The sequence below is a fragment of the Carex rostrata genome, chromosome 1 (assembly GCF_964058835.1).
Source record: "Carex rostrata chromosome 1, lpCarRost1.2, whole genome shotgun sequence".
Classification (NCBI taxonomy): Eukaryota; Viridiplantae; Streptophyta; class Magnoliopsida; order Poales; family Cyperaceae; genus Carex; species Carex rostrata.
The window spans coordinates 6,958,752-6,983,614 of NC_135918.1; the positions used below are offsets into that span (position 1 = coordinate 6,958,752).

The following is a 24,863-nucleotide window of genomic DNA, read 5'->3' on the forward strand; positions in this document are numbered from 1 at the left end:
AAAAATAAGAGAGGAGTTCAATAACCAAACCAAACATAGTCGGACGGCTTCTCTTGTTCGAGTTGGGCCGAGTTTCAATTTGGGCCAAGATCCAACAAACAATTACCCCGGTAAAAACAACATTATTTGTTTCATTTCGCCTGTTCCTGCCTGATTTGACCGGAATTATAAGCAAAAATTTTAACAAAATTTTCAACTTGGCAATTTCTGAGCAAACCGGAAAGATCATCGAACCGGGTTCACACCCACTACAGAAGGATCTGATCCCCTAAATTGACTGAAGTAGCAACTTAAAACTTGAGTTTGGATCCAGACCGTCTGATCACAGTCCGGGCCATTCCAAAGTGCGGTAGAATTCCCGAGATCCCTTCAATATTCGTTCATATTCTGATCGAACGGTCCGGATCAAACTAAAATTTGAGTTACCGTAGACGATGCATATAGCATCCTGATTTAACCTCTGAGTTTTTTAACTGTGCTGCGGGACCCACATGTCAAGATAGGAAATGGTATGGAAATTGGGAACCTGTTCATATTTGATTTACCCTTGCCCCTTGGGATCCCAATTTCTCGCCAAAAGTTCTGTAAAATCCCTTGTTCTAAACCAAAGAGGAAGTAGGGTCTTGCTTGTACGGCTTTTCCTATCCAAGAATCGGCATCTCGACCTTGGAATTAAGGTGCGATCGATATCTATTTCTCCTCCTTTTCTTATCTTTGTTTTTAGTTCTTTTTTAATAAATTTTTCGGGTTGATTTGATGCATCGATCACTATAGAGTTTTGCATCAGATCAACAGTTTTTTTTTTTTTTTTGAAAAAAAAAATGGTTCGATTTCCGGTAATTTATTTTCTTTTAGTCGCAAGAAAGGGCTTCATTTGTTGCGCAAATTTTAGTTATTGGTTACTTGCAAGTGGAATTGCTTGGAGTATATGTTGGAATATCTTATCATCAAACTAAGAGTTCAGAACAATTTGCTGAGGATTTCTCGTTGTTATAGTAGTGTTATATTGTCACTTGTTACTTTGAAAATTAAATTAATAGCATGAAATAGAATAACTAACTGGAGATTTTTCACATATCAAATACTTTGCTGATGAGTATTCTACCCCTGTAATCTACTTATATATAAGCCAATTTCTCTATAAAATGCTCTGTGCAATTATGCTGGTATAGAAGGACATTGCATACAGTTTGTAATCTATCAAAAATCAAGGCAAAAATGGGTTCCTACCTATGACATCTATATTATTTGGATTTTGAATATCAATGCCTTTGATATTTCTCATAAAATGGTTAACTTTATTAAATTATGTTTAACCTTCCAGTGAAAATATGAATTCCTCATAAAACCAGATAAACAGGAATTGTTATGGGCTAGCACCATACCAGTCATAGTATGGATTGACCTGGTATAGATCAGCACCTATCAATAATACTACAGGAATTGTATATAGATAGATTTTGGAATCTTTTCTTTTCAGTAATGCAAGTTAACAAAAATTTAGAGAGAAAATGATTGCAAGGACAGATTCATCATTTAATATTTTCAGTTAGTGATCAAATTAAATTTACCCAACTTTTGACCATTTTATGGCAAATTATTGAAGGAAATGAGATTTTTGTTGATAATTTTCTAATTTTGAAGGTTTTGATGAGTATTCAACTAGTGAAGGTAATACGGGATACACCCAACTTTGCCCAAAATCAAAGTCATATTTGTCATCTATTCATGATTTGTTTTTCAATTGTCAACCAACCGTTTAACTATTTTCTGATCTAATTAACCAGAGGTTTCCCTATTACTGGGTTCAGATAAATATAATAGTATCACTATTTAACTAGCTTGTTGGTTTGGTGAATCTATTGCGTGACATGAATTTACATTTTCTCCTGAATTCAGAATGCCACGTGAAAACTCAAATTGTTCAAGGAGTACAGCCTCATCTGGCAATGGCCGTGGTAGGAGAAGAGTACAGCCAGTCGATGTTGAGTCTCCATTTATTGATGTTGATGCCATTGATGTTGATGACGATGATGATGATGTCATTATTGTATCACCTTCTAGAACTCGTGCTCCGGTTATCTTTTTTAATTTCAGTTTATTTACCATTTTTATTCCTATGTTATTATCATAGTGCTACAGTAGTATTAATTTTGTTTAGTGCAGCAGTACTGTTGTTTAAGTGAGCATTCTTTTGTTACTAATGCACTACTAAAGGAGTGTTCGCCTTTTTGTTATGGCTTTGGAATATAGTTCATATTGTTAGTTAATTGTATTGTCAGATCAATTATCTGCAGTAGTTGTACTTTAGATACCGCAAGTACTTTAGAAGGGTTACTTGCAGTGGTGTAACCAGGGTTTGAGTCAGGGGTAGGCAGAAACAGGGTCAGGTCAAACCCCTAATGTTGATTTGCATTCCTGGGCAAATCGAGTTTGAGTTCTTTTTTTCTAAACGGGTTTGAATCGCCTCCATAACTCTCTTCCTGCCTCCACCTGAGCTGCCTCTTTTTTTTGTTTTGTTTTTTCAAATTGTGTTCTTACTCCTTTAGAATTGCTCTTGTTATGTTCTTTTTTCTTCCGACGAATCTTACCCGATAGATTTTTTTTCCTGAATTGTATTCTGCGCACGATGGGTTCGGGTTAGGGTTCGGGTTCAGATTCTTTATTCTTCTAAATGGACTGCTGCGGAATTGGGCAGCGAAACAGGGGTAGGCAGGTGAGAAATTAGGTGTAGGCAAGCCTTATTAAACTATATCGGAGTAATTAATTTTTAATTTCCAGGGGTAGGCTGTTGCCTACCCCTGTAATGAGCTAGCTCCGCCACTGGTTACTTGCGACTAATGACCGATGTTTGTCTTCTTTTCAAATGATAATATCCACAAATTTTATATTTAGAAAAAATATCAACTACTTGCAATGATCCGTTAGCTTAGCACGATGGTTTAAGGTTTAGCCAGCAATGATCTGTTAGCAACATAAACTCCTTTTTTTTTTTCAAAAAAAGTGCAAGTTAAATATGTTAAAAGCAAAACATAGTTTTATTTTAGAATTTTGTTATATGTATTGGATTACAATGGTAATATGAAACTGTTGTTTTATGTAAAATATGTTGTTTGTAAGTAGTTGTCTCCTAATCTTCAAGATTGAAAATATTTCAATCGTGTTTTTCTGATTTACACAAATTTATTATCAATAATTGCTTGGTTGGGATTTTGACATGAAATATTGGGTTAATTAGTTATTGTTTGCTACAATCAAGCTTGCTTCCTGTGCTTGTATGTTATTCGCAACTAAGACAAAAAATGACAGGCTTCAATACATTGGTGTATATGAACATTTTCTCTGCACTTCTAATTTATATTTGTAATGCTTGCTTATAGGGTGCAAAAGTTGCTTCTTATTACTTGTTAGGCATATTACATATCTGAACATTTTTCCGTGCAAAACACATTACTTCAATATTTTAATTGTTTACTTCAAATATCCAACAGGCTAGTAATGTGTCCAGACGGAGACCTGTTGTGTTACTTGATGATGTTGTTATTGTGGAGGAAGTGAATCCCAGGACATCAGGTATCCTCATTACTTGTCCGAATACTAATTTCAACCTCGCACAATATTTTCTGATTGGACTATTAATTTGTTTGTCATTATGCTATACTATCTAATACTTCTTGTGCAATTTAGGGGTTGCAATAGATGAAGAGGTCAGTATAGTATCAGGCAACAACCACAACAAGCGTGTCAGGATTACACCGAGTGCTGGTGGCTCTGGTAACAAGAACAATCGGCAGACCAGGCAAAAGGTAACCGCTTAACTGAATCAACTGTTACAGTACATGAAACGTTCCAGAATGTTTGGTTGATTTTAATCTATTAATGGCTTAGTTTTATTGTACCATTTTCTGTTATGGTACTGTATTGTATTGATGCAGCATACCAGTTAGTGCCTGTAATAAGCTTCTAATAAGGATGTAGCTAATGTATATTGGTATATAAAATAATCTTTCTAATGATTAAATATAATAAGCACTGAGATTGTCATTAAAGATGATGGTGCAGCTTATCTGAACATCTAATTTATATATTACCAAAATATGTTTTCAGAGAACTAAGGTCATAGAGATTCAGCCTGAGCCGCCTCAACCAGTACCAGTGGAGGTTCCACCACCACCACCTAAAGAACCTACATTTAGCTGCCCAATTTGCTTGAACCAATTGACAGAGCCATGCTCTACAACATGTGGCCATGTGTTCTGTCAGAGCTGCATCAAGGCCTCTATCCAAGCTCAGAAGAAATGCCCCACTTGCCGAAAGAAACTCAATAAGAATAGTTTTCATCGGTTGTACCTTCCCAATACTGTGAATTAGGGAAATAGAAGAAGTGAGTATGCATTGCCTGGCTCATATCTCTGAGCTTTGCACTTGTTTGTTGAGCAATAGATGGTCTACCAGTATGTTATTGGCAGGAAATGTGTTGCCTGGTTGGTCGTATGTACTATATTGTCAACAGGAAAAAGAATTAGCTGGTTTTACAGTTGTACTTGTATTTGGTTCTATATTTATTTATATAAAGAAGTTGATAGATTTGGAGATTTTTCTGTTCAGGTTACATGATTTATTTCTTCTTGAATCTTGATGCTGTTGGCTGGCTTTCCAGGCGAATCCCAAATGCAATGTCAGAAACTCTTCAGTTTGTCTAACTCTGTAGAAAAAAAGAGAGGCTTCATGTGGCTTTTGCTATAAAAATATATATAGCAGATTTCATACTGCAAGTGTTACATTAGCAGATGCGTCATGTATCTCTGCTTATTACTTGCCGCGTTTCCAGTTTGGTTGTCTTTTGATAATGAAAAAATTATTTACAGAAAATAGATAGGAATTAAATTTATACACAAATGTTGGGAAAAGAAAACAGGTGCATTAAGTTTTTTTACATGTCATCTCTTGTTCATTATTCTTTGCATCTTATTAAGGTTTTTTTATTATATTCATGACAAGTGCATTTTATTTAGTTATAAATTATTATTTTCACTTACTTTTAATATTTTTCACAACAAATTTCTTAATTTTTTTTCCTGACAAATTTTACTTTTTTTAATTTTCCTAAATATATCAATATTTTAATTATTATATTTCATATTATTAGAAACAAATCTTTCAATAAATATATTATATATATATAATTTTTCATAAAAATGTTTGTTATAAATTAAGATTTTTCACAAATTTATTTTTATAGTATAATAACATATTTATTTCAACAGAGTTTTATAATTATTTTCGAAAGTATTCAAGAGTACGGATTTCTCGCCGTTATTTTTTATGTTTCGAGCATCCAAAACTCGGTTACTGGCTACTGCTTCGGCTCTGGGAATATTGATGCAGTATACTGTAATACCTGACCGACTACAATGAAATCTGAGTCGTCAGTTTTAACATTGCACGAATCTCAAATCAATCGCTCGGCTGACAGCTCATTGTACTCAGTGAGGTACCTGGGAGGGTACGAAATATTCTCGGGCTCTCGGCCCTGGAGCCTGTACTCGATCGGTCGTTCCTCCGCCGCTACACGGTGCTTCTCCTAAGGAAACTGTTTTGACACTTGGAAGCATCTTGCCACGGAGGTTGCGCCATGCTTCGGCATCCTCCTCTCGCTTCCTCCCCCGAGAATCGCCTTCTTCTTCGCACTACCTCCTCCTCCTTCAATCCCTCTAATCGATTACCCCGTCTTATCTCAGATAATTTTAATTTACCCTTCAAACCTCAAACTAACCACCGCTTCCTTCCATCCCTCTCCGTTTCTTCTCGCCGTGTTTCCTTTCCATTGTCCTATTGTACTCGTTCCTCTACACAATCTGATGAAGGTGAAGTTATGAAGGCTGAGGAGGTTGTTGGGGTCTCCAATGTAGATGGAAATTTAGAATCCATGCGTGTGGGAGTTGGAAATCCTAGCTTGGTTGGGCGTGTCGGGTTGATGCGCATGAGTTTAGGAGATCAGGCTTTCTTCCTTGTGGCATTCGCTGCTGTCACAGTATGTAGTTCCACTTTGTATATTTCAGAGACATTGGGAATTTCCAGTTGATATCATAAATTCAAGTTACAGGGGGTTTGTTGGCTGGGGGAATACAGATAGCTACCAATTGTGGTTACCATATGGGGTATTTTGTAATGAAATGGCAGGAAACTAAATACACTTGACCAATGTGTTGATGTATCATAATTCAGTCACTGAACCTAATTGATCCACTATATTTTGATACATGGAATAGGCATGCACCAATACCAGAACATTTTTATGAAACGGTGAAGTACAAATACCAGAAGACAATATCTGTAACTCAAGCCATTCTTTTCTTATTTCGTTTTCTACTATTTTGATGACAAGTTATGTTTCTCCTTTACAGACTTCAATAGCTTTCACGAGCCTTGTGGCTGTAGCTATTCCGACATTGTTTGTAAGTGAGCTTAATCCATCTGACATTTCTTAGTGGTCAGCTTTTCCGTCTTTTGTCATATCTTTTGTTTCATTTGAGCTCATCAAAGCATGTTATATGGAGTAATGTACTAATAGCTCTAGTTCAGTCTTTATATGTTGTTGATATAAGTGTTATTTGATCAATGCAACATCTTTGTTTTAGAATTCATTTGAGAAGAGTACTTAAATTGGACACTTGGGAACTTGGATTTAGGAAGGTTGTACTGGGAATTTTGGGTTATTTTATTTGAGTGAAATTTCACCTTATTGTTATGTTGATTATGTACACAAAAAAACAGACAATTTTGATCTTGTTTTTCCTATTATTCAGGCTTTGAAGAGAACGGCAAAATCTCTAGCGAAGCTGGCTGACACTGCTTGTGTGGAGCTACCAAGCACTATGGCAGCTATTAGGCTGTCCGGCCTAGAAATCAGTGATCTTACCCTTGAAATAAGTGGTCTAAGGTATTCATTCAGTAGAGCTTCATTTTGTATCTTTTCTACATCATTTATATTAATTCCAAAAATCTGAAAAAATTTCGAGTACGTATGAGTACTTGGTGCCACTGAATGGGTTTCTGACTAAGGATTATTTCTGGGACACAAGATCATAATCACCCTTCATAAAAATTCACTTATTTCTCTCTTTCACATCCACACAGCCAAGAGATAGCGGGCAGTGTTAGCAAATCAACACAAGCTGTAAAAGCTGCAGGAGCAGGAATTAAGCAGATAGGTGCTGTTGCTCAACAGAAGACCATGTGTATGTATACGTGAATGCTCATAACTAAATATTATAGAAGTTATATCTCTGTATCTTTTTTTTTAAATGGCGATCAATACAAATTTTCATTGCATTTCAGCAATTATAGAAGAACGGGCAAACTTGCCTGAAATGCATATTGAGCCTTTTGTAGCTGGAGCTGTGAGAAAGACTTCTCATGCTGTTGGCCGGGTTGCAAATAACTTGATGGATTTTATATCTGGTACTGTTGAGTCAAGTAGGAAAGAAAAACCTAGTACTAGTATGTCGAGAAAAGGAAAATCTAGGATTCGTTCATCCAAAAAGGAAAAACCTAAACCTAAACCTAGTACTGTTGTTGAATCCTAAAAAAAGAGAGGCGGTTGGTCTTTGGGTCTGTGATGTGGCACCTCTCGGCTCTCGCTGGTTCAGTATTGCCCTCTTGAATTTTGGTGATCTTGTACTTTGTAACTCTCATTTCCATTGTTTTGTTTTACTTTGAAATCTCTGTAAAGGAAAAACCGATGGAAGAAAATAAGCAATGCAATTTTGCAAGCTCTAGCTTTTTTCTTTATTTATATTGTTGTTGTTATTATTATTTACATAAGAAAACCAATAAGTCTGTATGTATCTGTTTGTATTGGTCCAAGAAATCTTAATTCACCATCGTCCCCCCATACGAGTCAATTTCAGATTCGTGTAAATGTCATTTGATCATTTAGTAATAAATACTTCCGGTCAGGTTTGAGGAATTTATATCACCCGAGTTAACTCAAATGTTGAGTTTAGATCCGGACCGTTCGATGAGACGGTCTGAATTGGCCGAAATTTTTATAAATACCCAAAAAAATATCAAATTACAAAATCTACTCAGTTTCTGAACGAATTTCGAAAAATACCCCTTCCGGTTACTAAACAACGGGATATATACCCCTTCCGGTTACTAAACAACCGGATATATCCCGGATACCCAAAAAAATTCCGGTAATTTGATAAGCGGAAATGATAAACGGGTCCGGTTATTTGGTAAGCGGTTCCTATGTTCGGTTACCAGATTAACGGAAAGGCATTTTTTTTTATAAAGACAATGATGACAGAGACCCAATTTCAATGTTATTGTTATTTTTTGTTAAAAAGACAACACATACCCCTTCCATTAAAAAAATGAAACCACCAGTGTATTCGAATAGAAAATGAGTATTTGGTCCAATATACGGTTTTGAATATTCGACCGCATATTCGAATATTCAGTCGTATATTCGACCGCATATTCGAATATTCGGTCGCATATTCGAATATTCAGCCACATATTCAGCTGAATTGAGATTAATATATAAATATTTCAGTATCTCATACTATAGTATGAGATGAGGATCGATATTTTAACATTTTATCACCAGTTTAACATGTACAGTCAATCATAAATACTTTCTTTGTATACAAATTAATATAAATTTTCATTTTAAAATCCGCATATATAAATCCGAATAAAAATCCATATATGTGGCCTCATACCATATATGCGGTATGCGGTGACTTTCCGAATACCGAATAAGAATCGATTATTAAAACACTGAAAACCACTAACTACATACAAAAATGGAATTTCACCTAACAAAATATTAAAAAAAAAATCCAAGCAATAACCCAGTGGAAAAGTGATAAAAGGTTTTTCATTAATGTTTTTTTTTTAATTATCAAAATGTGTATCCTTTTACTAGACATCAGAATAAAAGTATGAATCTATACATGCCTAAGCCATGACCCCAATTTTGATAATACAATTTAATGCGCCACTTTTGATATATTAAGCTGCAAAATAAAATTTGTGTGTGCTCCTGCATTTGCTCCTCCACGCCATTAAAAACTCATATGAATTAATATTAGAACAACAAATATGTCCCTTTCAACGCGCTTTCACAATTTTGATTTAATTGGGCTTCCCCAACCTTATTAATTCCTCTCCGTATTGGATAACAGGACTCAATATTTTCGGTTATTGGATAACCGGATATTTTTTCCATTTCTGGGAAAGAAATTGGAAATCCGGTTATTTAGTAAGCGGATTGGATATTTTTCGAGATTCTTTCAAAAAATGGATAGATTTCGTAATTTTGTTTTATTTTTGAGTATTTATAAAAATTTCGGTTCTGGATTTTGATGACTGTCCGGATTTAAACTCAAAATTTGAGTTGAGAGGATCCGGAATCCAGGTACTCCACTCGTGATAGATTTTGAAATTTTAAGAAAATGATGATACAAATGAAAATTCGTGTTTACTTTATGTTTTAGATAAAAAAAAAAATCGACCTTTTTTTCGATGATTATTAAAATAAATCTTGGCAATAGATTCCCATTAAAAACTAAAAAGGAGATTCTCCATTAAAAACTAGAACGATGAGAGTTCCAAATTTTCAAAATATTTTATTTCACCGTTAAACCTAATATATTTTTTATTTCCTTACCTTCATTTACTCCACTATTAACCATTTATTAAAATACAAATTGACGTTTTTAACCCTTTTCAGCTTTTCTACGATATAGTTCAAATATTGATCGTTTACCCGTTTCATGAAATTGATGATCTCACGATAAAAATTATTCCAAATTTCAATTAATCTCATCCTTAAGAAAGTATTTTGAAACATTTTCTAAAGAGTAATATTATATAGAGGGCAAGTTCACGTGTATCCCTCGAAAATCTCAAAATTAGATACTTTCTCCTCTAAAATTCATAATACCATATTTACCCTTCTAAATTTCAAACTCACAAATTTACACAATTCTTTGTTTTCATTAAAACTCATTTTAGTTTTTATTAGAAAAATAAAAATTATACTATGTGTAAGAAAAATGTTCAATCTTTTAATCGGTCAGTTTTGAGGGCAAATAGTTAATTTCTCTACTTTTGTGGTGCATAGGTTTACATTTGTTTGTGCATCACAAGTAAATAAATAACAAACCATTTGTCCTCACAATTGACTAATTAGAAGACTGGATATTTCTCTTAAACAGTTTATTTTTTATTTTATTTTTAATAAAGAATAAAGTGAATACTTCATAAATTTAATATGAGTTTTTATAGTAAGCAATAAATTTGATAAATTTGCAAAGTTTTTGAAATTTGAAGAAGAAAATCATATTAAAATTTTGGAGGTGAGAATATAAAATTTTGAAGATTTTGAAAGGTATGCATAAAAGTTTCCATAGTAATGGACGGTGCAATATTGAAACAAATACGGACCTAATCGAGGATAAAAAAAAACTAAATTAAATATTTTTACAAGGGAAACTCCTGTATAAGTTGCTTTGGAAGGCGGCTAGTCCCTACTGAATTCACATCCTCTCCATTACCTGAAAAGAGAATCTTTTACAGTTACTGGATCCAACCATTCCTTCTAACTTGGAACGAATCTCAAAGCCTAATAATACTGTCCCCTGGGATAGCACGCATCTGAAACCGGTTGAGATTTAATCTCAAACATTAAAGTGAAGGAGATCCTCTACAGTACCTGAGAGGATTGGAGCTACTATATAGTATATACCAGTATACCGGGAACCGGAATGGTATCCCCTTCTGGAAATAAATCTGCTGTGATTCTAAAGAGATCGCAGGACCCTGCGATTCCAAATTTAACCTTTCACTTTTTGAAATGCACAAATCTCAATAATACTTATTTTGTATGCACGAATCTCTAAACAGATAAATGGATGGATATGGAATAACAGGGTCCTGCGATCCCTTTAGAATCACAACACATTTATTTCCATCCGCTGCTTGCTAAATTCTTGTTCTTCTCTCTCTCCTTATCTTCTCTCTGCTCTCTCTCCTCTCTCTACCTTTGAAGAGAGAGAAAAAAGTGGAGCAGAATCTATCCTTTTTAGAATAGCAGCAGATTCGGATCTCTACGTACCCGTGGCAACTGAGGAGAAGCGATCGGCATCGTCGGAGGAGAAGATCCGCCTTTTTGAGCTCAAGTTTTTGAGGTAATTGGTGAGTCTCTCTCTCTCGCATTCTCTCACTCCCTCGATTGGCCTTTGTTCATTACCAGCAGCCGGTTCTCTTCGTGCTGGAGATCTCCAGTTATTTCTTTTCTAAGAGCCCATTCAATTCATGATCGTTCGGCGTAGAGTGAAAAAAACGTGCCGTAAAGTTGATTTTTCAATTGCCGTGCCGTGATCAAACGTGACTTGCGTGATCATAATTTATGTTAGTTTAAGATACACTATTTAGTCAAGATCTAACAGCACTAATTACGTGACTCGCGTGACCACGTGCCATGCTCTGCTGTGGCTAGATCGTGACATGCCGTGCTATGCCAAGTTTTCAAAAGATGGTCATGGCACGTGAATGGTCACAATACGGGACACGTGAGTCATGGCACATAACCAACACATGTACCGTGCTGTAACTGTGCCGTTCCGTGATGGAGCCAACTCCGCCGTACCATTTTTCCCACTCTAATTTGAGTTGTGACCTATTATCTGCTTCAAAATTGCTCTATCTGATATAAATTTATTTTGATCTGCTTCTTTTCTTTTGATCCTTTTGTTGGAAGTTTGGTAAGAGATTACAGGAGATTCAGAAAATGAAGAACCTGTGTGAAAAATTTGTGGAGAAGCTACTAGATATGGCTTTTACTCACGCAATTGGTGAAATTATATCCTATGTCACCGCATGGTGTTGGAATCAGGCAAGTGTTCAAGAAATGCGTAGAAAATTTGAGGAACTTTTAGTTGGGGCAAAAATGGTAAACCCTATGGCCCAGCAATCGAACACCGCAAATTTGCAGATGCAACAATTGCTGAGAGAACTCCAGAACGAAGCAGAGCAAGGTAATAATTAAACCATTAACTCTTTTACTACATTGTCTCCAAGGAAAATTGATTTTCCTGATTAACTGGAGATGGTTCAAAGTCTCACTTTCACCTTTTAGGCTAATGGGAAGTGAACTGGAATGCTTTCTGGTAGAGTCACAGCCATCAGCTTCTTTGAAGCAATGTTGCATGGATACTACATGAATACAATATGAGACAATTTTCCTAAATTTTCATCTATATGTATATTTTATTACTTGATATTGCAATATGCTTTTCTTTGCCAACTAATTAAACAAATATTAATTTTATTTGTTGTTTGTTTCTAAGAAAATGAGAACATGCAAATCTGAGAATATATAAATATGCATTTTGCTCTTTCAAGATATACAAAATTCAAGTTACTAAATGGTCATATGGGTGAGTAAGATATCTTGAAAGAAAAATAAATCAATAGCCATGTCAAAGGGCATATACGAAAAGATCAAATTTCAATAAGATTAATTACCTGGATCTATCTTGACTCGCAAAAGATTGTCTAGTGGGGAAAATAATAATGTGTTCATGAATTTTATTATACAAGAGAGCTTAAAAAGCCTTGTAGGCCATCAGAGAATTATTTTTGAGAGGCCAGAATTGTCTTGAACAAACTTTTACCAAGTGCTGGTATTTAATGTGCGTGATTCTACGGCCGGAGATAGACTTCTCCAACTTGGATACGCTATGTGTCTAGGGAGTATACGATATACGATACTTTTTTGGACAACCATACCCGATACAGATATGTGTCCAATAGACCAATACTATGACCTAGACCACAGGCTATAATGCAACATAGCTTTGAGGATCTGCATATTCTACTTTTTACTTTTTCGTACTTATTACTTTTCCAACTCCTGAGCTTGAAAAAACCTGTTTTTACTAGCATATGACCTCTTATCCAAACTTGACTAATAGGTAAAGAACTACTTGATGGTCAACCGACACCCGTCAATCTGAGCAATGCTAAGGAAAAGTTTGAGAGAATAAGAGTAGTTGCATTAAAGTTAAATGATTTGCTTCTCAGCAATGCAAGAGAAGCTGGTGTTCATCCTAATATCAAGCGACCTCAATTCAAACCTCGCTACCTTAACCGTCGAACCAGGTTCCAAGGTCTCTCTCTCTCTCTTCCTCTCTCCCTCCACACAAACACAATTGCTACATATGAACATGATTCTCAAGCAGTGATCTGTATTGTGCAGTTATTCGTCGCTATAACTGTTCTTAAAGATCAAGATGGAAGGAAGAAAAGCTATCAGGTTTTTAACTAGAAGAACTAGTCTCTCTGAATTGTTAATAATTTCCTTTGTAATGACCAAAATTACATACTATTGGTCTTCATTTCATATAATGGTCTACAGGTGATGTACATAATCAAGTGTAGGCTCTCTGGGTAGGTTAACAAGATTACCAACCCTGTAATGTAACTTCTGTACTTGGCCGGCTTTTTTACTTTTAGAAATTATATAAAAATAATATAAGGTATTGGATGGATTGTGGTGAAATTTTGATACAATAGAAGGAACAAAACCAATAGTTCAGTTCCTTTAGAAAAACCTAATAGAACCGCACCAGTTGTTCGGCTCCTTTAGCTGCCACACCAAAATTCAGAACCACACCAGAGTTCGGCCCCTAAGGAAAGGAGGCTGCACCAATATTTAATGGGCTACTTCAGTTATGGGATTTTCTTCGGTTCCTTCAATTGCATCAAAATTTCACGATCCATCTAATATTCTACATTATTTTTATATAATTTCTAAAAATAAAATTCCTGCTTGCCAGGTGATATATTAGTCTTGGTCTTTCATTTTGTACAATGCTCTACAGGGAGAGAAGAGCACGTGGTCCGTCTTTGATTTGTATGTATATATATTTTTTTTGGATATTATTAAACGTTATAATAATTTTTTTTTCATCGTTGCCCTTGTTAATTCAAACGCTTTTGGTTCGGCCATGTAAGGGATATTTGTCACCGCTGTCTTTAGTGACATCAGGTGGCTCTAATTGTAGATACTAGTTTTCTCATCACAATCACGATAAGGAAGAAGAGAGAAAATAAGAAAAACAAAGGGACCAAAGAGCAATCTTTAGTTTTGATCAATTTATATATGTATACATTGCAAAGCACCATGGCCTCACTCTTGGTGAGCATCTGTATTGGCTTGCAGATTTAATTGCAAAATACACGCTGGTGCCTGGTGCTTTCGCTCTCAGCGATACAGAGCACTTTTTAAATTTGAAAGATTTCATCAAAGCTTGCACAGGCAAAAAGTCAGTATATTTTGTATAGGATTTTGTTAGCAGCACCTTCATGCATACAGGTGCACTGTATTGTAATTATCTGTATTGAACAATATTATATTGACATATAATAGAGGAGGGTTCCACTGCACCCTCTTTTCCTTCTCCTAACCTGCTCCTAAATCCGCACCCTCCAATCCACATAAAAATTCGGCTTGGCAGGTGATATATTAGTCTTGGTCTTTCATTTTGAAAATTTCTTGGTTATTATTTCATCTAGTACGTAGATAAATAAATAATGCATGGGAATGTTTTGGGGAAAAACTATCGTTTTAAAAAAAAAAAAAAAGTGAGAAAAATATGAATATTATTTACATTGCATAAACTTCGCTAGTCATAAAATCAACTCTTTTAATACAGCTGAAAATGGTCAAGTAGAATTTTGGGGTTCAACTGCAAGGAAAACAATCTGTGTAAATAAGCGCAGAGACTTTTAATAATAATTGAAAAGAAATCTGATTGAACCTGATAGCCTCTATCAAGATTTCAAAAAAAGAAAAGAAATCGGATTGTAAATGTTTCTCAATGAATTAATAATTGATTGAGGAGAAAAGAAAATAAAGACAAATTTGGCTTTAAAAAAGACGATAGAATTAATAAAAGAGCATTTGTTACTGTTTTATATGTGGAACTAAAAGAGTTTCTATATAAACAGTAATGAAAAAGCCTCGTAATTATCGTATATATAAATGGGAAGGATTTACTTGACAACTATAAAAATTAACGTTTAAATTTTAAATCCGATAATATTGATATTTTCTATATGGTAAAGAATCATATCTATGAAAAATAATGAAATGTAGAGATGTTTTATCATTCATCAAGTCATTTAAATATTTCAACCATTCAAAAATAATGGTTATTAATGCACCACTAAAATAATACTTACTGTGTAAAATTGAATTGGTATAATGGTATTCTTTCTCTATATCCAATAACAAACTTACAAATTTATAATTGATTTAGATTGGACAAAATGACAATAAATTATTGCATACCTAATGTAATATTCAAGTAGTCAATCCAAAAAAAAAATCATGTGATTTCAATTTATTCAATAGTTTCTCATCATACATTTACTTTGTGGTAATTAGATGTAGATTCCACGTAAGATGAATATACTCACTACTTTCGAGAAATAATTTGTATGAACCGAATGAGATGGCTACCCACTATTTTAAAGCATGTTCGGCTGCACCTTTTCCTATGAAATTCAAAAGGTTTTTGGGTTTTTTCTATTTATTTTTTTCCCGAAGGCTGTTTGGCATGCCAAAATTTTTACATTGAGTTCCCATGATCCCATCTTCTTTCTACAAAATTGTCTCTAATAGGTCAAAATCAAGGGGAAAAAATGATGTAGGGCATGTTTGTTTGTCACGGGATTTTATGGGATGAAATTTGACGGGATGGGAATCCACTTTTAAAAATGTGAAAACCCACGGGTACGGATACGCACGGGAATGATTATGGAAACGTGTTAAATTGAGTGTTCAGTTTTATTATGAAATTAATTGTGGGAAGTCTTAATTTATTTTAAAAATATATATTTCTATTTAAGTTTTATCATATATTTGAAATAAGATAAAATTTGTAAAATAATTAAACTAATAATGTGTTGTTGTAAATTTTCTAATATATTTAAATTTTAATAATTTGTAAAAAAACACATGAGATGTAATTTGTAAACATATATTATGTCCGAATCAGACTATTGTTTAATTATAAAACCATACATTAATTATATGAGAGTTGTTTACATATATATATATAGCATTACATAAGAAAGGATCCGGATCTTGGACCTTAGTCTCACAATAAAAATTAAATAAGAAGAGAGTTGTTTATATATAACATTTCATATGTGTGTTTTGCGTACATGTGGAGAGAGAAGAGAAAAAAAAATACAAATACAAATACACTCATGTGGAGGGAGGGAGAGAAGTGAGAGAACGTTGGAAGTAAATTTATTCACTCCTACATTTTTTTCCCCCTTGATTTTGATCTATTGGAGACAATTTTGTGGAAAGAAGATGGGAAAATGAAAAGAAATTGGCATGCCAAACGGCCTTCGGGGAAAAAAGAAGAAGGAAAAACTCAAAAATCTTTTGAATTTTATAGGAAAAGGTGCAGTCGAACATGTCTCTAGGAGTGAATAAATTTATTTCCATAGTTTTTTAGTCGTTTACTTGATTTGTACCGTATTTGATAAGATGAGTATGGATAATTTTTTTTTTTTTTTTTTAGCTTATTGAGCATGGATATGAGGTAAGAATTTTTTTTCGTTAGCGAAACAGATAAGGATACAAATAAAGGCTATTTCGTACCCGTTACCCTATAAGATAATTATGTAAAATACTAAAATATAATAATAATATGATAATGTTTGAGCAATAATTAGTGATTATTTTTATTATTTATGTATTGTTTTTGTTGTAATAAAATATTAAACATACTATTTTTATTTGCATGTCTTGTTTTTTAATTAAATAATTAAATTTGTTGGAAGATATATTCTTGTTTTTGAATTATCTTGTTTTATAAAAAATACAATTTAGTTGAAATTGATTGCACATTTATTTTTATTTTTTATTAGTAATGTCATTGCATATGTGTGAAATAAATGAGTTTTGATGTTCTATTTGTAAAATATAATAAAATAATTATTATACTAGTATTATTTATTATTCATCCGCTACCATTTTGTTATCTAATAATTTTAACTGGTAAGAATAAGATTCGTAATGGATAAGGAGTAGAACTAGGGTGTTCTTAAGCTCACCAAAGTGTTTGGTGAGCTTAACTCCAAAACTCATCAAATCGGTTTCAAATGACGAATCCGAATCTTGAAATCTGCCTATCTTACGAGTGATGTGTCTACATGTGAAAATTTTAAATATTCGAATTAATTTAGTATAAAGTCAAGCAGTTAAAAAATGTTCAAAAAATAAATGCACTAAACTTAATTTATTAACCTTCTAATTTTGATTGATTGACTTTATACTAAATTAATTCAAATATTTAAAGTTTTTACATGTAGATGCATTACTCGTAATGTATACGGGTTCTAACAATTCAGATTTATCATTTGAAACTAATTTAATAGATTTTGGAGCTAAAGCTGGTGGTGGCGGATGTACAGGAACCCTAACTCCTTATGGACTCAATCTGTGATGCAGCTTTATAATTTGGCAAAACCTCCTGAAACACATCGAATTTGGATGAGACATGGTTCTTTCTTTTGGTTACTATTGTTGAAATTAAGACCTCATTTTGATTGGAGTGTTACATGGAATATAGCTCAAGGATCATCGATTTCATATTGGTTTGATTCCTGGTCGTATCCAACAATGATTTCCCAATTTACCCCTGAACCTTGTAACAGAAAATACTCACTTCAAATGGCCATAAGTAGTGGTCTCTGTCAGGTACCCCAAGTACAAGAACATGCAGAGGACCGAGTGGTATGGTTATGGACAAGAGACAATGAATATTCAGCTAATTCATTCTATAAGATGGTAATATCAGCAGGGAAAACACTTTGGGGATACCGGTTCATTTGGCAGCTCAAAATACCTCCAACTGTTCGGGTTTTTGTTTATCTATTATTACAGGGGAGACTTCTAACACACGATGTTATGATCCACCGAGGTTTACAGTGTGACTTGCCTTGTGAGGTTTGCCTAAATTGTCCTATTGAAACTGCGATGCATTTATTTTTCCAGTGTGATAGGGCAAGACGATGCTGGACAAGGATGAATGCTTTGCTAGGTGTTAACATCTTACAGCTAGGTTACACAGTGCTGGCTACGGTAGATAAATCATGGAGAGCTTGCAAGAGATGGATATCCAGGAATAAATGGGGTTCCTATTTCTTTGCAGTTTGCTGGTTTTTATGGAGGGCATGCAATAAGAAGATTTTCGAAGAGGGTGAAACAGACCCAATTTGGATTGCACATCATGCCAATAAAGAAGCCAAGTTGTGGATGAAATTTTGTTGAGTAGTGCAGGGAATTGAGGGGTTCTCGGTCTAGTAGTTTTTTGGTTTGATTTCCTGTTTCTCATTGCTGTAATTGCCGTAGGAATGTTTAGTGGTTTTATGGTGTATACTGGTATATTGTAATTCTGATAGCCGCTATTGGAAATTTTCAAAAAAAGTCATCAAGGAAAAGGCACTGCGCTTATTTTCTAAAAAAAGGATACGAGTAATATCAGCGAGTATCACCTGCGGGGTTTCAATCAAAAAAAAATATCAGCGGGTATGAGTACTTTCACCCTACCGTACCTTTTGACACCCCTACAGTAGATGCTCATTTTTCATTTTATTTTTTTCTTGGCGATAATGCAGATGCTTTTTGAGTTGATGGAGACAATGCGGACTCCTTGCATTGTACCTACCAGTGACGACTGAGGAGAAGCGATCGGCATCGTTGGAGGAGAAGATCCACCTTTTTGAGCTCAAGTTTCTCCAGGTAATTGGTGAGTCTCTCTCTCGCTCTCTCGCATTCTCTCACTCCCTCGATTGGCCTTTTTTTATTACCAGCAGCCGGTTCTATTCGTGCTGGAGATCTCCAGTTGTTTCCTTTCTAAGATCCCACTCAATCCATGTTCGTTCGGAGTTGTGACATATGATCTGCTTCAAAATTGCTCTATCTGATATAATTTTTTTTTATCTGTTTCTTTTCTTTTGATCCTTTTGTTGGAAGTTTGGTAAGAGATTACAGGAGACTCAAAAAATGAACTACCTGTGTGAAAAAATTGGGGAGAAGATGCTAGATAAGGCGATTACTGCAGTGGGTAATGAAATTGAACCCTATGTCACCGAATGGTGTTGGAATCAGGCAATTGTTCAAGAAATGCATAGAAAATTTGAGGAGCTTTTAGTTGGGGCAAAAATGGTAAACCCTATGGCCCAGCAATCGAACACCGCAAATTTGCAGGTGCAACAATTGCTGAGAGAACTCCAGAATGAAATAGAGCAAGGTAAAAATTAAACCATTAACTCTTTTACTACATTGTCTCCTAGGAAAATTGATTTTCCTGATTAACTGGAGATGGTTCAAAGTCTCACTTCCACCTTTTAGGCTGATGGGAAGTGAACTGGAATGCTTTCTGGTAGAGTCACAGCCATCAGCTTCTTTGAAGCAATGTTGCATGGATACTACATGAATACAAACAGTATGAGACAATTTTCTTAAATCTTTGGATGAAGTATGTTTCATCTATATGTAGGGGTGCAAACGGGTTGGATATTATCCAACCGTATCCGGATCTGTATCCGAAGATTAGATACGGATATGATATCCGATATCCAAATATCCATATGGATACGGATATGGTTTTAAATTTTAACTATCGGTATCTAAATTGTAGATATATATCATATAGTTTAATATATATTATGAAAAAGAAATATAATTCACTATTATAAAAACTAGATATCCGTATCCATATCCATCTAATATCCAATCCGTATCTGGAAAATTAAAGCGGATACGGATATGGTTTTACCACTATATGATCCGTATCCGATCCGTTTGCACCCCTATCTATATGCATATTTTATTACTTGATATTGCAATGTTTTGCTTTGCAAACTAATTAAAAAAAATATTTATTTTATTTGTTGTTTGTTTCTTAGAAAATGAGTGCAAATCTGAAAATATATAAATATGCATTTTGCTCTTTCAAAATATACAAAATTCAAATTACTAAATGGTCATATGGGCGAGTAACAGTGGCGTAGCCAGGATTTTTATCAGGAGTAGGCAGAAAAAATATCATTAATTTATTATTAATATTATTTATTTATTAATTAATTTTTTGATTGAAGCTATGGTAATTTTTTAATTGAACAAAGTGTTGCCGTAAACTCAGTGTAAATCTAATGACTAGAGTATATGTAAATAAAAATGATTGTGAAATCAATAATGTACACAATACTTAGCTCTCACAGTAGTGTAAATAAGTATTTTAACCTGCTTTAGAGGAGGATTCAAATGCCTTCATTTTTTGTGCCTCCATCATGCCTCCATTTTTAAGAATTTCAATAATCCAAAATTTAAAGCTTAAAAGTCAAAATAAAACTGTTGGATATAATCTACATCATTTTATCTATGCATGTGTAAAAAATTGTGACATTTCAACTTTGTTTTGATTGTCATCAAGAACTTATAAAAACGTACTAATGTGGGTAATTTCTAGACGTTGATTTTTCAAATAATTGATATACATAAAAACAAAATCTAAATGTGATATTTTTTGTATGAGCATATAGAGAAAACAACATAGATCACATCTAATTATTTTATTTTGACGTTTAAGTTTTAAATTTTGATTTATTAACGTTTTTAAAAATGGAGGCATAGTGGAGGCACAAAAAATGGAGGCATTTGAACCCTTCTCCCTGCTTTAAGTATAATATTAACATTCAAAAACTTATTTTTAAAATTAGGATGAAAGATTTTACTAATAAAATATACTAATATAGTAATTACAATCATTAAAAAAAGAAAAAAGCTCTTGCATTATAAACTGTTTAGATTAAATAAATTAAAAGGCAAATTCAAATTTTAATTGAAACATAAAAAACAGTAGTCAAACTACGGCTAAAATTTAAAATGATACGTAAATTAAATAGTAAGTAAGAAAAGGCCCTATTAACAATTGCAAGCTTCAACAAAAAATATGAGAACTTAGCAATTTCGGCTCATTCAATTGAATTACAGATTTTTTACTATTTTTTTTATTGTGATCCCATCATGTCATACTTTTCTCCCCCACGTCTTTTCGTTTTATTTTCAAAACAACACTCCATAAAACAAAAACTCACAGTCAAGTAGGCAACACAAATGAACATTCCAAATCGTACAAAACTCACAAATTAGACTACGCTTCAACAGGAGTAGGCAATTAGCCAAGACGGGTAGGCAACTAGCTCAGACATGATAGACAATACTCCATTATAAAGAGATTAAAATTATTTTTCAAAATACAGGGGTAGGCAACTGCCAACCCCTACCTACCCCTAGTTGACTATAGCTCCGCCCCTGGTGAGTAATAAACTTAACTGATTAATTGTGAGTAAGATATCTTGAAAGAAAAATAAATCAATTGCCATGTCAAAGGGCATATACGAAAAGATCAAATTTCAATAAGATTACCCGGATCTATCTTGACTCGCAAAAGATTGTCTCGTGGGGAAAATAATAATGTGTTCATGAATTTTATTATACAAGAGAGCATAAAAAGCCTTGTAGGCCATCAGAGAATGATTTTTGAGAGGTCAGAATTGTCTTGAACAAACTTTTGCCGAGCGTTGGTATTAATTGTGCATGATTCTATGGAGAAAGACTTCTCCTACTTGGATACGCCATGTGTCTAGGGTGTATATGATACTTTTTTGGACAACCATACCCGATACAGATATGTGTCCAACACTACTATGACCTAGTTCACAGGCTATAATGCAGCATAGATATTCTACTTTTTACTAGCATATGATCTCTTGTCCAAACTTGACTAATAGGTAAAGAACTACTTGATGGTCAACCGACACCCGTCAATCTGAGCAATGCTAAGGAAAGGTTTGAGAGAATAAGAGTAGTTGCGTTGAAGTTAAATGATTTGCTTCTCAGCAATGCAAGAGAAGCTGGTGTTCATACTGAGATGAAGCAACCTCAATTCAAACCTCGCTACCTTAACCGTCCAACCAGGTTCCAAGGTCTCTCTCTCTCTCTCTTCCTCTCTCCCTCCACACAAACACAATTGCTACATATGAACATGATTCTTAAGCAGTGATCTGTATTGTGCAGTTATTCGTGGCTATAACTGTTCTTAAAGATCAAGATGGAAGGAAGAAAAGCTATCAGGTTTTTAACTAGAAGAACTAGTTATATTAGTTGGATGCTTAGTTAGTTGGTTTTTCGTTGACTGTAGGGTGATGCTTTTATGACTTTGCTGCTGTTGTTTTTAGTTTGGAGCTTCTGTCTTCTATTTTGTGTATGCATGGTTTTGTTATGATGTATGACTTTACCTTAGCCCTGTTATATGTGGCTTAGTATTAGGGATTAATATTAGCCTGCTGTTTTGCTGTTATATATGGCTTAGTATTAGGGATTAATATTAGCCTGCTGTTTTGCTGTTATATATGGCTTAGTATTAGCTTGTTGTTTTGCCGTGACTGTATTTTGGTGGCTTGTTAAGCGCAGAACCTTTGTGTTATTCTCTGCGTTAGTGCCTTGTGATTTTCTTAATTGAGCTTTGGACTCTCTTTTCATGTAAGTTAACTATGATTTCATGCATGCAAATGAAATGTGCAATCCTGCCTTTTATTAAAGTATGATGTATGACTGTATTTGATTCTGGTACCCATTTTAGGTACCAGATAAGGTGCTTTTGAGATTTCTTAATGAAATCGGTGGATTATTCCACTATTCTTGAATATAAAAAAAAAAAATAGAAGAACTAGTCTCTGTGAATTGTTAATAATTGTTTTTGTAATGACCAAAATTACGTACTATTGGTCTTAATTTCATATAATGGTCTACAGGTTGATATACATAATCAAATGTAGGCTCTCTGGGTAGGTAAACAAGATTACCAACCCTAATGTAACTTCTGTACTTGCCGGCTTTTTTACTTTTAGAAATTATATAAAAATAATATAAGGTATTGGATGGATTAATTGTGGTGAAATTTTGATACAATAGAAGGAACCAAACCAATAGTTCAGTTCTTTTAGAAAAACCTAATGGAACCGCACCAGTCGTTTGGTTCCTTTAGCTGCCACAGCAAAATTCAGAACCACACCAGAGTTCGGTCCCTAAAGGGTGAAGAAGGGATAAGGAAATGAGGCCGATATTTAATGGGCTAAAGGGTTTGCAGTTGTGAGATTTTCTATGGCACTGTCCATACCTGCGTGCAAAGCTGACTGGTTCGGTTCCTTCTATTGCATCAAAATTTCGCGATGATCCATCTAATATCCTACATTATTTTTATATAATTTCTAAAAATAAAAAATTCTGCTTGCCAGGTGATATATTAGTCTTGGTCTTTCATTTTGTACAATGCTCTACAGGGAGAGAAGAGCACGTGGCCCGTCTTTGATTTGTATTTATATTATTAAACGTTATAATAAATTGTTTTTCATCGTTGCCCTTGTTAATTCAATCGCTTTTGGTTCCGCCGTATATGGCACATTTGTCACCACTGTCTCTGTTCGGTCAACTTTCTCAACGCCACTGTTCATGTGAGAAAACAAAAATTCAGTTGGAGTGAATTTTTTTTTTTCACACGTGAACAGTGAAAATCAGTTCAATTTTTGCACAGCCCATATCCGTTCCCTTTCCCAAGGGTCTGCCGAACAGGCCCACATCAGGTGCCACTAATTGTAGATACTAGTTTTCTCATCACAATCACGATAAGGTTCTAGATTAATAAAATTTGACCTTCTTTGCCATTCTTGGTGTTCCTCGTCAATCCAAAATGGGCAAGAGATAGAAAAGGGGAAGAGAGGAAAGAAGAGAGAAAATAAGAAAAACAAAGGGACCAAAGAGCAATCTCTTGGTTTATAGGCACAGTGAAAATTGCGATTGGATGTGAGGATATTTGCTATTTGCATGACTTCTCCGTAGGTGCGCCAGTCTGCATGTTTTAATGAAATTGGGGTTTGTATTGAGAGAACTAGTTGCTGACAATCGGTGTAAAAGGTACAGTTCAATGTTATGAGTGAGGGCAGCCCGGAGTGCTGTGAGAATCACGAAAGCTTTATTTTGGAATGGGGATTCCGCAGGTTGGGCATCGAGACCGTACTGGATTAGTGTACATGTTGCCCTGTTGAAGGATGTAGGCTGCACCTCCTGTATTTGGTAGTTTGAAAGAGCCATCTATGTAGCATGTATAAAGTGTTGTTGGATACTTGGATGTGATGGCAGCTGCAGAGGTGAGTGAACAGTATTGTGTCCAGGATCGGATAACCAAATTGCTGTGCGAAATACACGCTGGTGCTTTCACTTTCGCTCTCAGCGATACAGACTACAGAGCACTTTCTAAATTTGAAAGATTTTGTGTCAAAAGGTTGCGTGTCAGTGTATTTTGTTAGCAGCACCTTCATGCGTACAAGCGCACTGTATTGTAATTATTTGTATTAAATAATATTATATTGACATATAATAACACTAAAAATATTATATTGACATATATAATTAAATAATAATAAATGAGCCATTTGTTCTTACTAGATCCACCCTGCCACCCATGCTTGTGTGATTTGCTTCAAAACTTTTGTTTCAGAATGTCACGTGGAGGGTGGATATATAGATCTTTTTATAAAAATATAACTAAATAAAAATATTTAAACGAAATAAGCACAAAGTTTTTAAAAGTTAAAAAAAAAAAAAAGGGTCCACCGACCACCGTAGCAGTATAAAAATAGAACTAAATAAAAATATTTAAACGAAATAAGCACAAAGCGTTTAAAAGTTACAA

The 24,863-nt window shown here is 34.3% G+C and overlaps 4 protein-coding genes across 4 annotated transcripts; all 4 read left to right on the forward strand.

Moving 5' to 3' along the window:
• Positions 1 to 471: 471 nt before the first annotated feature.
• LOC144555038 (uncharacterized) lies at positions 472 to 4,593 on the forward strand. The gene is made up of 5 exons (XM_078303242.1): positions 472 to 677; positions 1,900 to 2,077; positions 3,492 to 3,573; positions 3,688 to 3,806; positions 4,108 to 4,593. The coding sequence occupies exons 2-5, from the start codon at positions 1,901 to 1,903 to the stop codon at positions 4,369 to 4,371; spliced, it is 642 nt and encodes a 213-aa protein (XP_078159368.1). The 5' UTR covers positions 472 to 677; position 1,900; the 3' UTR covers positions 4,372 to 4,593.
• Positions 4,594 to 5,521: 928 nt separating this feature from the next.
• On the forward strand, positions 5,522 to 7,775 carry LOC144554981 (uncharacterized). The gene is made up of 5 exons (XM_078303227.1): positions 5,522 to 6,034; positions 6,408 to 6,458; positions 6,810 to 6,943; positions 7,141 to 7,241; positions 7,342 to 7,775. The coding sequence occupies exons 1-5, from the start codon at positions 5,636 to 5,638 to the stop codon at positions 7,587 to 7,589; spliced, it is 933 nt and encodes a 310-aa protein (XP_078159353.1). The 5' UTR covers positions 5,522 to 5,635; the 3' UTR covers positions 7,590 to 7,775.
• A 3,919-nt stretch (positions 7,776 to 11,694) lies between these two features.
• On the forward strand, positions 11,695 to 13,994 carry LOC144554997 (uncharacterized). The gene is made up of 3 exons (XM_078303229.1): positions 11,695 to 12,056; positions 12,996 to 13,190; positions 13,280 to 13,994. The coding sequence occupies exons 1-3, from the start codon at positions 11,810 to 11,812 to the stop codon at positions 13,303 to 13,305; spliced, it is 468 nt and encodes a 155-aa protein (XP_078159355.1). The 5' UTR covers positions 11,695 to 11,809; the 3' UTR covers positions 13,306 to 13,994.
• A 3,782-nt stretch (positions 13,995 to 17,776) lies between these two features.
• LOC144553407 (uncharacterized) lies at positions 17,777 to 22,253 on the forward strand. Its single transcript, XM_078301591.1, has 6 exons — positions 17,777 to 17,893; positions 17,990 to 18,052; positions 18,101 to 18,354; positions 18,745 to 18,847; positions 19,082 to 19,358; positions 21,904 to 22,253. Exons 1-6 carry the CDS (start codon positions 17,777 to 17,779, stop codon positions 22,173 to 22,175), a joined length of 1,086 nt encoding a protein of 361 aa, XP_078157717.1. The 3' UTR covers positions 22,176 to 22,253.
• Positions 22,254 to 24,863: the final 2,610 nt, after the last annotated feature.

Coding starts and splice junctions, on each gene's coding strand:
- LOC144554997 (XM_078303229.1), top strand. CDS start 11,810: ATGAAGAACCTGTGTGAAAAATTTGTGGAGAAGCTACTAGATATGGCT. Junction 12,057..12,995: donor CCAGAACGAAGCAGAGCAAG/GTAATAATTAAA, acceptor CTTGACTAATAG/GTAAAGAACTACTTGATGGT. Junction 13,191..13,279: donor CCGTCGAACCAGGTTCCAAG/GTCTCTCTCTCT, acceptor TGTATTGTGCAG/TTATTCGTCGCTATAACTGT.
- LOC144555038 (XM_078303242.1), top strand. CDS start 1,901: ATGCCACGTGAAAACTCAAATTGTTCAAGGAGTACAGCCTCATCTGGC. Junction 2,078..3,491: donor CTTCTAGAACTCGTGCTCCG/GTTATCTTTTTT, acceptor AATATCCAACAG/GCTAGTAATGTGTCCAGACG. Junction 3,807..4,107: donor ATCGGCAGACCAGGCAAAAG/GTAACCGCTTAA, acceptor ATATGTTTTCAG/AGAACTAAGGTCATAGAGAT.
- LOC144553407 (XM_078301591.1), top strand. CDS start 17,777: ATGGCCATAAGTAGTGGTCTCTGTCAGGTACCCCAAGTACAAGAACAT. Junction 18,355..18,744: donor CATGCCAATAAAGAAGCCAA/GTTGTGGATGAA, acceptor GAGTTGATGGAG/ACAATGCGGACTCCTTGCAT. Junction 18,848..19,081: donor TTGAGCTCAAGTTTCTCCAG/GTAATTGGTGAG, acceptor TTTTGTTGGAAG/TTTGGTAAGAGATTACAGGA.
- LOC144554981 (XM_078303227.1), top strand. CDS start 5,636: ATGCTTCGGCATCCTCCTCTCGCTTCCTCCCCCGAGAATCGCCTTCTT. Junction 6,035..6,407: donor TGGCATTCGCTGCTGTCACA/GTATGTAGTTCC, acceptor TCTCCTTTACAG/ACTTCAATAGCTTTCACGAG. Junction 6,944..7,140: donor CTTGAAATAAGTGGTCTAAG/GTATTCATTCAG, acceptor ACATCCACACAG/CCAAGAGATAGCGGGCAGTG.